Raw genomic sequence first — 14,646 nt, 5'->3', positions numbered from 1 at the left:
ACACGCACAGCCAGAGATATCTGATACTAGTATTAATAGTATCTGGCTTTCAAAGCTAAACTCAAGCCCCGGCTAGGCTACATGTAGCCGGAGACCATGCACGGTAGATCTACTAAGTACAGCCAGGTAGACCAATGCGGCAATGGTAGACGCGATCGCGCGATGATCCTAATGCCAGGCGACGTCAAGTGCACGTGACTTGGTTGAGATCTGAATTCGTTCGGTAAAATCCCGTGGTTGCTGGTTACGTCGCGTTTCGACAAGTACGATTTCCCGAGATCCCTTCCTAGCATGAAATCAACGTGTTGCGGCCGAGCGCTTCAATGCGGCTTGGACTAGTGTTGAAGCAAGCACGCCACCACTGCACCAGCCACTGGCGCTAGTACTCTTTTCCTTTCTTCCCCGTACTCTAAACATTTCGGTGGGCGCGAAGAGGAAAGTAACCACGTTACGTGAGTTTTCTGGTCTGAGACCGTGGGACTGTGTCGAGTTTGGTGGCATTCACTCTGAGTCGGTCACCCTGAGCCATGCAACTCGGCAGATAGCTAGCCAGAAGTAAAATTTGTGCGTTTATTTTCACTCGAACGACTAAAGACAAGACTACAAGCTAATGGTCATTAGCTACCTAGGTAGTGTTCCGGACGAACGTTTGGTCGAGGAGTACGAACAGTGAAGACTGTAGACTGAAGTAGCATCTTGACCAGACAGGTACAGGACCAGCTGGAATCGACTAATCGGAGTGCCTACGTACTAGTAGCATGCAGTAGTCCGGTGTACGAGCTCGTGCGTGCATCGTAGAATCTACCAGTTATCTTGCTGGTAAAGATGGCGGTGCTAGCACGCTACCGTCGTGTGACGCACGGCAAGGAGTATCGCGATGCGGACCACCTAAACCACGACGGCATCATGGCGATGAAGAGGCGAGACGAGCAGCTGTTTAAGCACTACACTCCCCTGATGCTGATGAACATATTCAGGGACACGTACGACGATTATACGGACGAGACTCGCTGGGAATATGCCGATTATCTGTTCAAGTCTTGCATGGTTGACCTGAACATCACATGCCCACGCTTGAACAATGGCCTCATTTGCAGTGGTTCCATACTGTGGCATTCTGCGCAGCGTCTGAATATGGAGCAGGTCAAGTATTGCGTGAAGAATGGTGCAGATCCCAGCTGGACATCTGATTCGGATGGCAGTACACCACTGCAACAGGTGGTTATCCACGCCTCTGAGTTTCTGAAGGTGGATACGAGGAAGGGCGCTGACTCGTTTCTGGTGAAGAGACGGGGCAACGCCTGGCAGCGCTACATGTCTATGGTAGACCTGCTGCTGGACCTGGGTGCCAACGTGAATGAGCAAGATGGTCGCGGTTGGACTGCCGTGATGCATGCATGCAGTGGACGAATACCATACAAGGATACGGATAGTCAGTATTGCAGACGCCATGACAGCTCCAAGCCGCGCTTTGTACCGGAACCCGTTCGGCGTGTGGATGTCATTAAGGACTTGTTTCGCCGAGGTGCGCGGGTTGACGTACTCAGCTGTAGCGGCGAGAGCGCTGTGTCGGTGGCTGTGCAGGCCGGTGACGTTGAGGTGCTGAGAGTCCTTTGTGCAGAGCAGCCAGATGCTGTGCGCAGGGTGGTGAACGTCGAATCTCTGGATGGCTTTTGTCCTATTCACCACGCTGCCACTGCCCGTAGTGTGTTCATGATGAATATACTGCTGGGCATGGGAGCTAATGGGCATGCGGTGGACAGAGCGGGCCGAGCACCAGCTAATATCGTCATGCAGAATCTTGATGTGAAGGACTGCCGCTTTATTCGCTCTGAAGAACAACGCCTTCTAACCGTCCTGCGTTACCATGGGTTTGGCTTCCAAGACCAGGTCGGCGTGTTTCGCCATGCAGTATTTACTGACTACATCACAATCTTGCCAGCTGTTATGGACGTCGACTTTGAGATTCAAGTCAACTCTGCTGCCCACCAACTCATCTTTCTGGAGAGTGCTGCATCACGCAAGAGCGATGTCTTTGATACTCTGCGAGTAGTTTCCAACTGGCCGCAAGATGTCATGTGTGATGCGTGGCTGCTGTACATCTCCACGTTGCCTCAAGCTCCAACGAATTCTCCGGCAGACCAAGCGACGAAAAAACAAATGAAGGCAATGTGGCAATGTGCTATGCAGTGCGGTCTTGCAACGCACTCTTTTCCATTCCGAACACCACCACACGGCAACGCCGAGGAAGTGAAGGAGAGGCTGACACTGTTTGGACAGGAGTGCACTGAGCTAACCGCCTGGGAAGATTTGGAGAACATCTACTGTCCGCCCATGGAAGGTCAAATGCCAGATTATCTTCAAGTGGGCAAAACCAGCTTCATCCGTTTTCGTCATCGACTTGCAATTCTGTACCGCATCTTTGGCTTTTACCACACCATCGTCCTTCAGGCGTATCGAGAGTACGTGACATGGGTAACCGACAGGCTGAACCGCACCAGCTCTGGCCGCAGTATGTACAACAGCTCCTACTTCAGCGAGATGGCGGAGACCGAGTATAGCCGCAAGGAGATTGAGGCACTGGACCATGAGTGCGTTCGCATTACGTGTGTGGAGATGGAAATTGGCCTCTCGGTGCAGTTTACCGTCAGCGATGAATACTACCTATTCCGTGGCCTGGATGCAATCTTCAGAGTGTTTGAACGCTGCAGAGACTACTGGGGGCGCTACGACTCTGTTCCGTTTCTCTCACTTATCAACTTCCCACTACTCATCCGATGGGCCTTTCACTTTTTGGAATGCTTTCAGGCTGATTACTTTGTTGATCAGCTTGTTCTGAGCAAGCTGAAGTCAATACTTCTCATGCTGGCCTCGTTTAGTCATGTCAACCAAGATCACGTTCACTGCGCTGGTGCACTTGTGTGCACTTGTCGCGCAGTTCAGCCCTAACCTGGCCAACCGTCGTCGGCTGCAAAGTGATGGCAGAGATGTGTATCCACTCGGCATAAGAGGATACTTACACAATGTTCACTCCGAGCTGCTCGCGGTGTGTCGTGAGATTGCAACAGCCACCAGGAAGAGTGGTCGCCGTGACTTGCCCTCAGTTTTCCACGAGCTCCTGCAGATCACGCGCGACGGCCGCAAGCCACCGGTGCCACTGGAGGATTTAATAGACCGCCTGCCTATAATCGAGGCTTTGGTCCAAGCTGGTTTTGACTTCCATACACGAGGTCCGGATGGTGAAACCTTGATAGCCCGTCTGTTCAAGATACATGCCTACCTACTGGAGGGAGAGCTTTTGCCAGACGAGGAAGATTCCTTTGAAATCTGGCAAAATATTTTTGAGATCATACAGTCGTCCGGTGTCGGGATTCACTGGGATGCGCCGTACTCATATCACGAATCTCTCCTGTCACGTGCTCACCGTCAGCTTGAAGGCTTCACCTGTGTCATGCAGCCCGGCTCTGTCCCGGCACCCACAGTTCCGCGCCTGCTCTGCATCGCCGCCAAAGCAATCTCAGCCCTTCCCATCACCGTCCGCAGCTGCCTCCCGGTGCCCATGCAGAAGATGGTGGACAGTCACCGGGTCCCGCACACTCCTGCGGGCCATCCGTCTCTGGGCCCGTGCTACAAGGTCAGGACTGGCGCCTATGACTCCGACAACAGAGACGTTGAACGGGAGTATCCACAAGTGGGGTGGCAGCATAGCCGCGCATATGGTTGGTGAGGATTCTGTGGCAGGATGCTTTCACATACATACACCTAGTCACGGTCAGTTCATGCGCTTGTTCCTGGTGCGCACTGGTGGTCGATGCCATCATCTCTCCCCGAGCCGGGGGGGGGGTCCAGTTAGCCATTTCTGAAACTGTGGTGCATTGTACCATTAATACCATGGTCAAACATGAGTGCTGCGCTGATGAGACGAAACGGCGCGCTGCCCGCAGATTGAGTGAATGCTCCGCATGTATTTGATAATCAACGGATGGACGCTCTGTCATAGCAGTTGACTAGTGGTTTACTTGTACGCAGGCAGTGTCTGCGATCAGTGCCTATTCTTCATATCTCTGACTCGGTGACCTTGGTGTTACCGCCTTCACTGAGCAAAGAGCTAAAGTCTCTTGGCATATCCTCGTTATTTTGCCGCCTCCCTTCGTCCTGTCAAACTCCCGTACCATTATGATCCACGATAGTCCCGCTGTGAATTTCCATCTCGCTCCACTGATGACGATATTTGATTTTTTATAACAGCTACTGCATTTTTTTCGCATTAGTTCTCAATATTCGAAAAAATGTGTTCACGTTCGTAAAAAATGATAGTTTTCAAATTTCAACTTGATTCAGCGAGTACTTTTAAGAAAGTATTATTTCGTTAAAATCCCCGCGGGCCTCCCCTCTCCAGTTATTTACATTGTCACTAAAGTTTCGTTTTCACGGTTCTGCGACTATAGCAGGTAAATAACTAGTAACCGTATAGTTTCTGCCTTTCTGAGCATTCACGATTCAGCCGCTTCCCCATGATACGAACATGTTACGGCACTGTACTGTCTGAATCGCTCTTATTATGATTTTGCTGATGATGGCGTTATTTGGATCGCCAGCAACGAAGTTATGGAAGACAGAGATGAATGTAAACCGAGGCCCAAAACTGCATCATGGGCGATGCAGTAGCAGCTCGGAGCAGAGTCGTGTTGTACATGACTGCCCATGTGTTTTCAAGTTGACATAGTACTGTAGTACAGTAGCCAGTACTAGTACACGACCTCATTGAGCCTAGCCTAGGGATTGACGGTTCATGTGTGCCTCCGGAGCTCCTGGGCGCAATGCTTGGGTGCTTTTCTTTCTTTGCATCACATGTAATTTTATGCGGTCAATACCTTGAAACATGCTTCCAAGTAGTGCTCAGTACCATGAGTACCGGTAGTTATAATAACCTTTTTCATATCATAAGTTACAATGGCTATTTCCTCAAATGGTTCTTCACTTTCTGCATCACATTTTGTGGATTGAACAAACAATGGATAGAACAATAAAGACTGCCACTAACACTAACTCACGGTGGTACTACTACTACTAGTAGTACTACTACCGTGTAGTACCGGCAGTACCAGCACCATGGCATTGTACAGTCATGTACTACACTACTGTATATTATTGTAAGTAAAATTTATGCACGCACGCACACAACACGGTCGGACAGCATGCAGATCTACCTACTGTATGTGTACAATGGTGTACGAGCAGCGAGTAGATCTACAGTGCCATGCCGTGCCATGCCATACCGCTAGCTTGCGGACCGCATACCGTACCGGTCGTCGCGTGCATGCGCATGGCCGCCCAAGCAGCTGGGAAGGACTGGGAATCTTGTGCATGTGTCCAGGTGTCGGTCCTCGCACTCCTCGGCCTCCTCATTACATAAAAATTAATAATAGGTCTTTGGTTTTCTAACCTTCACGGCTTCAGCCTTTTTAGTTCAGGCTTTTCTTAGCTCGTAGATCTACAACAGTTACTGTCACGTTGTGTTGCGCTTCGTTACAGTGTATCGCTGTGAGGAAGTCCGTGGATCCCCGGATCATGGCCTGTGATGCGCAGTTGCTGTGACCACTCGCTAGGCCCGGCTGGTGTAGATATAGAACTAATTACTTAGAAGAAGGTCCACGATTGACAGAGCGTCATTGCCTGTGCTGATGTTGTTTATGTCCTTTCTTGGACAAGTAAGCAAGCCTGTCCCGGACTGAGTGCCGTGGGTGCTGATCCAGTAGGCATTTGCCATAGCTATTACAGTGGCTCTCCTCTGCCATTGACCATGTCGTTCCTAAAATATCGTAAGCCAAGCTACCGGAGCGGTACCTACTGGTCGGCGAGGAGTCGTGATCGAGATGCCATGCACCAGGTTCGAGTGAATGACAGAGAAGAGTTCCTGCATCATGTGCCACGCTTGCTCATGGCAATCTTTGACCAGTTAGAACAGGATCCGTCGGAGCTGACGTACCAGTCTCCATGGTCTCTTCTCAACTTCGTATTCCGTTCGTCCGGTGTCGATCCGGACACAATGATGCCTCGAGAGCAACCTAAAACCGGTCTTCCCGTTTGCAGTGGTACCCTGATTTGGCATGCAGCAAACAGCCTGAGGACCGACCTGCTGGAATACTGCTTGAAAGTGGGTGCTAACCCTAGCGTGCCGTCTGAGTATGATGGCAGCACAGCTATACACCAAGCCGTTATTACCGGGGCCGAACTGATGCTCCCCAAGCAGACTTCTGAGAAGGTTCTGTCAAAGACGGCGTCCATGAGAGAAAAGGCATGGGAAGACTATCTGGAGTTTCTAGACCGGCTGCTGTCGGCAGGTGTGGATATAAATGAAACTGATCAACGGGGCTGGACGCCACTCATGTACCTCTGCTCCGGTGTTAGACCGATGACTGACAACAGCCACAAGTGCACATACCTACATGACAGTATCAGCCGGCATTTCACCAAGGAGTTACGGCGGCTGGAAGTCCTTCATAATCTGTTACGCCGGGGTGCGCAGGTTGATAGGCTCAGTGCTACAGGAGAGAGTGCTGTTTCGCTGGCCGCTAAGTCCGGCCAATCTGCTGTGTTTAAGATCCTGTGTGCAGAGCAACCTGATGCTGTGCGTAAATTGGCACATCTGCGAGACATGGATGGTCTGTTTCCCGTACATCACGCGGCCCGTTCCCGGAGTGTTTCATTGCTGCACAAGCTTCTTGAGTTTGTACCGAATGGGCACGTCTTGGACAGTCAGGGTCTGCCTGCAGCCAGTCATATCATTCGAAACCTGGACGACACGTGTCGGTTTGCTCGATCCGAAGAACTGCGGCTGCTTGGGGCTTTTCCCCACCGCGGCTTCAGCTTCCGCGATCAGACGGTTATTTTCCATGATGCTGTGCGCTCACAGGACACCGCCGTCCTAGCAGCAGTGCTAGAAGGTGGCTACGAGATAGATGTCAGCTCACCCACCAGCCACCGTATCCTTCTCGAGTGCTGCGCGTCTAATAATCACGTGGACATCTTCGAGGATCTGCTGATGTCAGCCCAGTGGCCCAGTGACCTGTTGTGTGATGCATGGCTGATGTATGTTGCCATGACTGACCCGACCTACAGCTTTCTCGCTCTCCGCAGGAGGTCTCGCGATACTGTAGAAAGTCGCTGGGAGAACGCTGTGCGACATGGAGTGAAGACACACGCGTTTCCGCAACGTGCAACACCTCACAGCAATGCGAAAGAAGTGAAGAAAAGGCTGACGATGTTCGGACGACCATGTGTGGAAAGGAAAACCTGGGACGAACTGCTCACGCTGTTCGGCCCTAAACAAAAGCACGAAACAAGTGAGACAGGCGGCTTCAAGTACGGATGTGAGAGAATATACCAACTCTTTTGCAACCGGCTGGCTTGCGTCTACCGCAATCTTGGCTTTAACAGCAGCCTTTTCGTCTCCACTTGCCGTCGAATGTCAATGTGGGCTCTTGATAAGCGAAGCCGTTGTGAGATACGTCGGTTTGCCTTTCGGTTGCGCGATCCTGCCCAGGTCGATAAAGTACCAACAGAGTTCACACAGAATGAACTGGTGGAATTGGACTGTGTGTACGCATCCCAGGTGGAGGCTGACATTGGTCTGAGCATCAACTTCACGTCGTTCGACACCAAGTACCTTGGCAAAGCTGTGGATGAGTTTTTCGCTGAAGCTCTAGGCTATGTCGAGTACGTTGGTTACCATGAGTGTGTCACGGAAATGAGAGAAGTGGACTTCTGCTTGTTGGCACGCTGGTCAGTTCACGTCATGCAATGTCTGCCGATTGACCATCCACTGCAGACAACGATTCTGGAAAGGGTGTCGGCGCTCTTGATTGAAATGTCTGTTTACTCTCAAGTTGACGACGAGCATATCCAGTATGCAAACTCACCACTGTGTCTTACGTTCAGCCCTGCCCTCGCGTCCAGACGGAGGCTACCCCACTTGCCGCGATTCCGAAAATACGCTCGCCGAGTTCATGTGTATCTGATTGAGTTTTGCGCCGAGCTTGCTGATGCGTACAGGAAAGGTCACCGCAGAGGCCTTTCTACCGTTCTGCACTACTTCGCAACAGAACGCCGGTCAGAATCAGGTAATGAAGAATGGGAGGAGTTTGTCAACTTGCAGATGCGCCTTCCAGCGTTTGAGGCTTTCGCGATAGGTGGTTTTGACATGCACCTGCGAAATGCTGCGGGAGTGACTGTCATAGGTCACTTTCTGGATGGTCATACAACCCAACTGAACGCTAATATTCCACGCATCCATGACATGTGGAAGCTCTGGCCACTCATCTTTGACCTGTGGCAATCGTATGGTCTGGGAGTTCATTGGGATACGCCATTCTCGTTCAAGGAGACTCTGCTGCAGCATGCCAAGCACCATGTCCAGAAGGGCACCAGGTTTGTGTCTCAGCCTGGCTCTCGACCGCTACCGACTGTTTTACCTCTGCAATGTTTGGCAGCCCGTGCTATCACAAAGTTACCCGGCTGTCCTTGCACCTCTCTGCCACCTCCTATGCAGAAGTTTGTTGAGCTCCACCAAGTGCCGAATCGTACGAGTACGATTCCTTTGGCGACGCCAGCCATTGAGTCTAATCATGACCGTGATCTGGATAGAGAGGCTTCTCCCAGGTTCCGGAGATCTGAAGTGTGGGTAAGATGAGCACACGTCGCACTGCTTTTGATCACAGCATGCTTGATTGCTCATGTTGACTTGAAGTACTGGTACTAGCCTGAGCTACCATAAAAATTCTGGTCATGGTTGTATGGTTTGCAACTTGAGCGCACCTAGCTATTTGTCAGTGACATACTATTCTTAGCTTTGTATTTCGAAATTATAGGTACCTGGCTGTGGCTTAGAATCACTTCCACAGATTTGACACTGCTGATAATTATTGCAGGAAGACGACATTCATGTCAGCCTGGTCCATTGTATAGCAGTAGCTGTTTATCGCTGCCCATCAGCATAGTACTTTGAATTGTTTGACCACTACATGCACGATAACTTTGAGACTGTTCATGGTAATGTATGCACACTGATATTTACGCTGCAGAGATTACGCGCACTGCACTTACTTTTCAGTTTTAGCCCAGAATAGCGGCGTGTACGGAAGTTTCAACCAGGGAGTAATGCAATACCGGTACTGTACTACTCCCTGGTTGCAACGTACGGTTGATATGACTGTGTGTGTGTGTGTGTGTGTTGTGCATGCGTATGTGTGTGCATGTGCGTATGCATGTGTTCATGTGTCCATGTAAACCTACAAGTGTTCGATCGACAATAGAGAGGATGCACGTTATTTCTGACGTGACGCGAAAGTTCAGCTCGCGTTGTTTGGCTCGCGCGTTAAAAAACAACGCGAGTCACCTGCAGCTTGCGTCAAAATTTGAGTTTTACGCCAAATTTGTCGTGGAATTCCGCGTCACGTCGGAAATAATGTGCATCTCAACCTCTCTAATACTTTTTATAGTAGTCTGTGATTGTGGTGTGGTGGTACTAGTACGAGTAGCAGAAAGAGTGCATGAAACCATGATAATAATATCTTGGTACTGGACCGGGAAATCGTGCGCGCCCTGTGGAAGTAGACAAGACGTGTAGTGTACGGTATGTCACACAATCAAACTGTCCCCACAGAATACCGCAATTCCGCGGACGCGCAGTTTTCTGCGTTATTGACTTTCCTTCATGTTTTCGAGAAATTTTGCATATAAACCCCCCACGTTATCCATGGGAATGTACAAGAAAGTAGGACATGGTATACCGGTGCATGGTGTTGAAAATGTACTACAAAGTCGTACCTCCTTGAGTTTGTACGAACAGTTTCATGCGAGTGTACAACTGGACAAATTGCTGAAATTATGCGCATCATTATGCGGGCGAAACAGGCCATGATGCGCACAATTTTAGCATTTTGTCCGTGTTATTCTGTGAGGACAGATCAAAGAGTGCACACTGATTGCCTGGTGAACAAGTGGGCTTGACCGTCTCCATGCATGAGCATGGGAACCAGAATTGCACACCCACACTTGTATAGGGGTATTGTACGCACATGTACATATTTTGTAGTTTGCAAAAGTCCATATTTAAAATAAATAAATAAAAAAGTAAATTATCGTGTCCGTTCCTGAAGGGAACTCACGACGGCCGCTAACACCCGATAAATCCTAGGCCATAACCGAGCTAAAATAAGGGTGCGTTCTTATATTCTATAGCTTCTCGGAGAACAAGAAAAGAGAAGTCGAAGAAACGGGTCTCGAAGAATTCGGAGATATTTCGCACATGTCAAGCAATATGAACCGCCGAAGGGGTCTTGAGTGCCACGAATGTACAGTCAACTTCGCTTATAACGACATTCGGCGGGGCATCGGAAAAGTATCCTTATTCGCGAAGTGTCGTTATACCCGAAGTCTCATTATATGTGTTACAGTTAGATGGGACTTTGCTCTGGGCATGACAATTCTGTCGTTATTCGCGAATTGTCGTTATATCCGCAGTCGTTATTAGCGAAGTTGACTGTAGTATGCACTGTACAGCTGTGCGTAAGCGAGAAGGGAAATGCGTACACTTATGATCAACACGTGGCTTTTAGCCGTAGTTCGCATGCGCTGATCCCAAACCGCAGGAATCTCCAAGTTTCAACCACCTCTGAAGCTCGGAGAGCTTTGGAGAGCCTCCTAAAAGTCGGAGAGGATAATACCGTGTGTCAGCGCCTTTAAAGCCATGGCCTTATATTCGAAACACCGCTGCTTTCCTAGATATTTTAGATGCAAAATGACTCATCCACTACGCCATGCCATAAAAGTCAATGTCCACACAGAAATTTCAATCTAAGGCGGTGTTTACATGAAGCGTTTCAACCCGGGTTGAGTTCGACCCGGGTCAGATTTCAACCCGCCATGTGCACAAAGTGAATGGCGCGTTTACATGACGCATTGCGCTTGACCCGGGTTGATTTCAACCCTCCCCCCAAGGGGAGGGTTGAAATCAACCCGGGTCAAGAAAATCGTACAAACGTACTTCTGTGCGTATCTCGCGCCAGGTTTGAACAGCACTGCAGATGCAAATTTCGCGCGAACGGATTCACGTGACCATACAGGACTGTAGAAGTGGACTTTTGGCGGCATATCAGTATTTGACCCGGGTCAACTGTCTTCATGTAAACGCTCACCTCTTTTGTCTATCGTACAGACTTTCAACCCGGGCTGAACTCGACCCGGGTTGAAATTTCTCATGTAAACACAGCCTAAATCTACCTGTTCACCCTTCCTGCTGGGCTGTAAGTTTGTTAGCACAGTGCTTATTCCTTCATTTTTTACAAAACATACTTCAAATGTCATTTTAGTTATGAAGCCCATGGCTTTATAACCGAGACTGGCTTTATAATCGAATATACCGCCATGGCTTTAAAGGTGCGGACATACGGTAAGAACAGCTCTCGAACTTTTCGGAGAGTCTCCAACTTTTCGGAGAGGATTTAAGAACGCACCCTAAGACCAGCTCTTGACAACCCTGCATTCGCACACGGTTTCATGCAGTGTACAAATGTCATATCATGTACAGTAGGTCGTGTCGTAAGCAAGAGCAAGAGTCCACAACACCAATAGTTATGGAAAAATCCGACATCAGATTATAAACAATCATTCTGTCAAAATTATGATTGCACGAGCATGAACCTTTATGTGAGCACATCATTATTTATTATTCATTCAGCAAACTGTCACTGGATCATGGACGCACCCGTCACTTTGTGCTGTAAAGCTTCCTATCATCGTTGTTACCTGAAAGGCTTCCACCACTCCCTGCATGGTCGTTACCACAAAAGTCAAAGTAACCACGTCATCAGCGCCCCCATGTCGACCTTGTCCTTGTCCTTTAGTTTTACCAGTTTACTACATCTCTCAGTCTCACAAACAAACAATAATGCATGGGCCATCCAACAAACCATGAACACAAGCTCACCACTGGCACGTACAACTCAGCGTTATTCGCATGAATTTTTGACTGTTGTTTGAAGTGAAGTGTCAAATTTTTCTGTGCTTTCGACTTTTGTTCGTTGACTGAATTGAACTAAACAAAAAAATAAATTATTTTGTTTCTCCTATTGGCGTACATCTTGAGCCAATAGTTTGTTATTGCTGAAAATTGAAGGGAGTGGTGCGCTTCTAGCTTTGTCCCGAGTGTGGAAATTTTGAGGTGAGCATATCATAGTAATTTTGATTGTTTACACGTGGCAGAATTTTGATGCTTTCGATCGCGGGGGGTCATTTTGAGAAGTGATATTGCAAACGCGAGTGCTGGGCGTACTGGAGGCACGTTTGGTAAAGGGCACATCAGGATTGATAGAGAGTCATTTCCATTCTGAGTTGCATATTCTGTCTTCCATTCCCAACAGCTTGGCTTAGGCTCATGCATCGTGGCTCCCTGCATGCTAGGGTCTCTGACTGTATGATGTGGATTATAATAACATTGTGATTGTAGCTTGGGCCACAGCCAGTGTGTGTGTGTGTGGAGTATCATAGGAAATGCAACTCACATCATCTGAATAGGAAAATGTTGAATGGGTTTGCCTGGATGATGATGAAACTGTAGCTACCGGTATAATATAAGCGGGGCTGTTTGAGGCTGTTGAGTACGCCCATCACAAGGCATCAGCCACTGTGCCACCTGGTGTAGTCAAACTACATCTTTGTTGCTACCAATGCCTCTCGAGCGGCCACACCCTTGTTCATCACATGGATTAGTTCTTGCTGGTGTCGCATGTGGCGGAGGGTGCTGCCGTGCTGGGGCCTGTTTTTTGGTCATTTTAGCAGGCCACCACAAGAGAGGACAATGGAAAGGTTCCACATGACGTAATTACGTTAGTAAAATGTAGTCGATCTACGGAAAGTCTTACGCACACTGCATGAGGATCTGTGTTCCGCTGTGCGGAGCTTTCGAATCACGTAGCTGCCCTTGGCAACTCGGAACACGGCAGTGTACGACCGGGTCGACCCGGGGAATTATTCATAGATTTGTACCCCAATCCACTTATGGAGCACCTCCGTTGTCAGAGCCCTATCTACGTACGCTACGTACATAACTTTCTGTAAGTGGAGTGAAAACTGAAAAGTCGTGCATTCACGGGGTTTTCCCGTCCGCTAACGTAAAGTTGCTCTCAACTTCACGTATTGTGGAACGTCTCGAATACTACATATAGAACAACTGATCTTGTCAGAGCACCAAATGTCACAACCACATCATCAAGTGAACTATGCTCGGCTGGCAACCAAAATAGTCGACATTTTTAGGCTAGTGTACACAAGAGCATTCCTCCCTTTTGGTATTTCAAAGAACACCACGAGTCCATGAAAGCGGATCTCTATTTGAGATCCCCTACTCTGAAAAGTGATTGGATGAGAAATAGAGTAGAATAAGATTAGTGAGAGTAAAAATAGCCCTTTTGTATGGCTCTGATATCGTGTAGGTACATTCTAAGCTAGAACATGTTGCAATGCAGAAGAGGAATATGGATTAATTGTAACAGCTTTAGAGGCTGTCTAAGATTATTGATCTATTACAGGAAGCGAAAAAGTTTGTTTATAGGTGGGTGGGTCGAGGAGAGTTTCGTTTTTAAAATATTGATAGCTGAAACATCAATCCTTTCTCTAGCTGTCAAGTCAATATATTTTCGTTCAGGGGGTTTGGGTGGGTGACGGAGGGTTGTAACTAAACTTTAAATTATCAGCAAATGCCGGATGGCCTCTTATAGCAGGCACACCGGTAATTCGAGTGTGTGTGTGTGTGTGTGTGTGTCTGTCTGTCTGTCTGTGTGTGTGTGTGAGAGAGGGAGAGAGAGAGAGAGAGAGAGAGAGAGAGAGAGAGAGAGAGAGAGAGAGAGAGAGAGAGAGAGAGAGAGAGAGAGAGAGAGAGAGAGAGAGACCACTCTCCAAGCGGTCTCTGGGCTAGTATAAGACCAATCACTGAAAAAGAACAAAATTATCCGAATTTTCATCATGCCGAAAATTTGGATAATTTTATTCTTTCTCAGTGATTGGTGTAGCCCAGAGACCGCGATAACTTTATTCATTTGTGTGCATATAAAGTGGATTTAAAAAAAAAATGAGTAGGGTACCTGGTGTCTATTGTTCTCTGCAGTCCTAGGATCATGGCGGAAGCAAACCCTGCTGTGGATGTTAGGTAAGGATCATGACTTGGTTCGTTAGTGCATTAACCCTTTACCATCCGTGCGTACTTGAATCGATCTCTAGAGATCGATGGACATGCATACACTAAAACATTCGTAACTCGATCGATTCTTGGCGGAATTTGAAGAACTAAGTATCTAGGAAGAAGCCGAAGAACCCAGCTTTCCATTGCACCAATCGGTAAAGAGCTGCGATGTCGCATTCCAAAGATATTTTGCTCGACATTTCAGCTACGGCAAAAGTCGAATTTCTTTCCGAGTGACTGACATTCAGCGGGGATTTTCCCCTCTCCTGACATGCTGAGTCACTTTGGCATGCTTCGAGCGCGTGGGCAGCATGAAAAGAAACTCAAGCAAAACATTTGGAATGTTTATGATGAAGGAGCGAGAAATGGCTGACGAGGAGAGAATTTCCTCGTATATACAGCGATGG

At 48.4% G+C, this 14,646-nt stretch overlaps 2 protein-coding genes across 2 annotated transcripts in view; both read left to right on the top strand.

Moving 5' to 3' along the window:
- The first annotated feature begins 5,406 nt into the window (after positions 1-5,406).
- On the top strand, positions 5,407-9,206 carry LOC135806013 (uncharacterized). Its single transcript, XM_065320144.1, has one exon. It carries the CDS (start codon positions 5,804-5,806, stop codon positions 8,690-8,692), a length of 2,889 nt encoding a protein of 962 aa, XP_065176216.1. The 5' UTR covers positions 5,407-5,803; the 3' UTR covers positions 8,693-9,206.
- Positions 9,207-12,071: 2,865 nt separating this feature from the next.
- The window catches only part of LOC135806005 (aspartate--tRNA ligase, cytoplasmic-like), a 14,770-nt gene continuing 12,195 nt past the window's right edge, over positions 12,072-14,646 (top strand). Inside the window, exons 1-2 of the mRNA XM_065320132.1 lie at positions 12,072-12,223; positions 14,165-14,206. Of these exons, the coding sequence (XP_065176204.1) occupies positions 14,175-14,206 (32 nt within the window). The 5' untranslated portion in view covers positions 12,072-12,223; positions 14,165-14,174. The remainder of the gene's footprint in view (positions 12,224-14,164; positions 14,207-14,646) is intronic.

Source organism: Sycon ciliatum, chromosome 1, assembly GCF_964019385.1.
Source record: "Sycon ciliatum chromosome 1, ocSycCili1.1, whole genome shotgun sequence".
NCBI lineage: Eukaryota > Metazoa > Porifera > Calcarea > Leucosolenida > Sycettidae > Sycon > Sycon ciliatum.
Note: the sequence above shows the minus strand (reverse complement) of the source record. Positions and strands in the feature narration are given on the sequence as shown.

Coding starts and splice junctions, on each gene's coding strand:
- LOC135806013 (XM_065320144.1), top strand. CDS start 5,804: ATGTCGTTCCTAAAATATCGTAAGCCAAGCTACCGGAGCGGTACCTAC.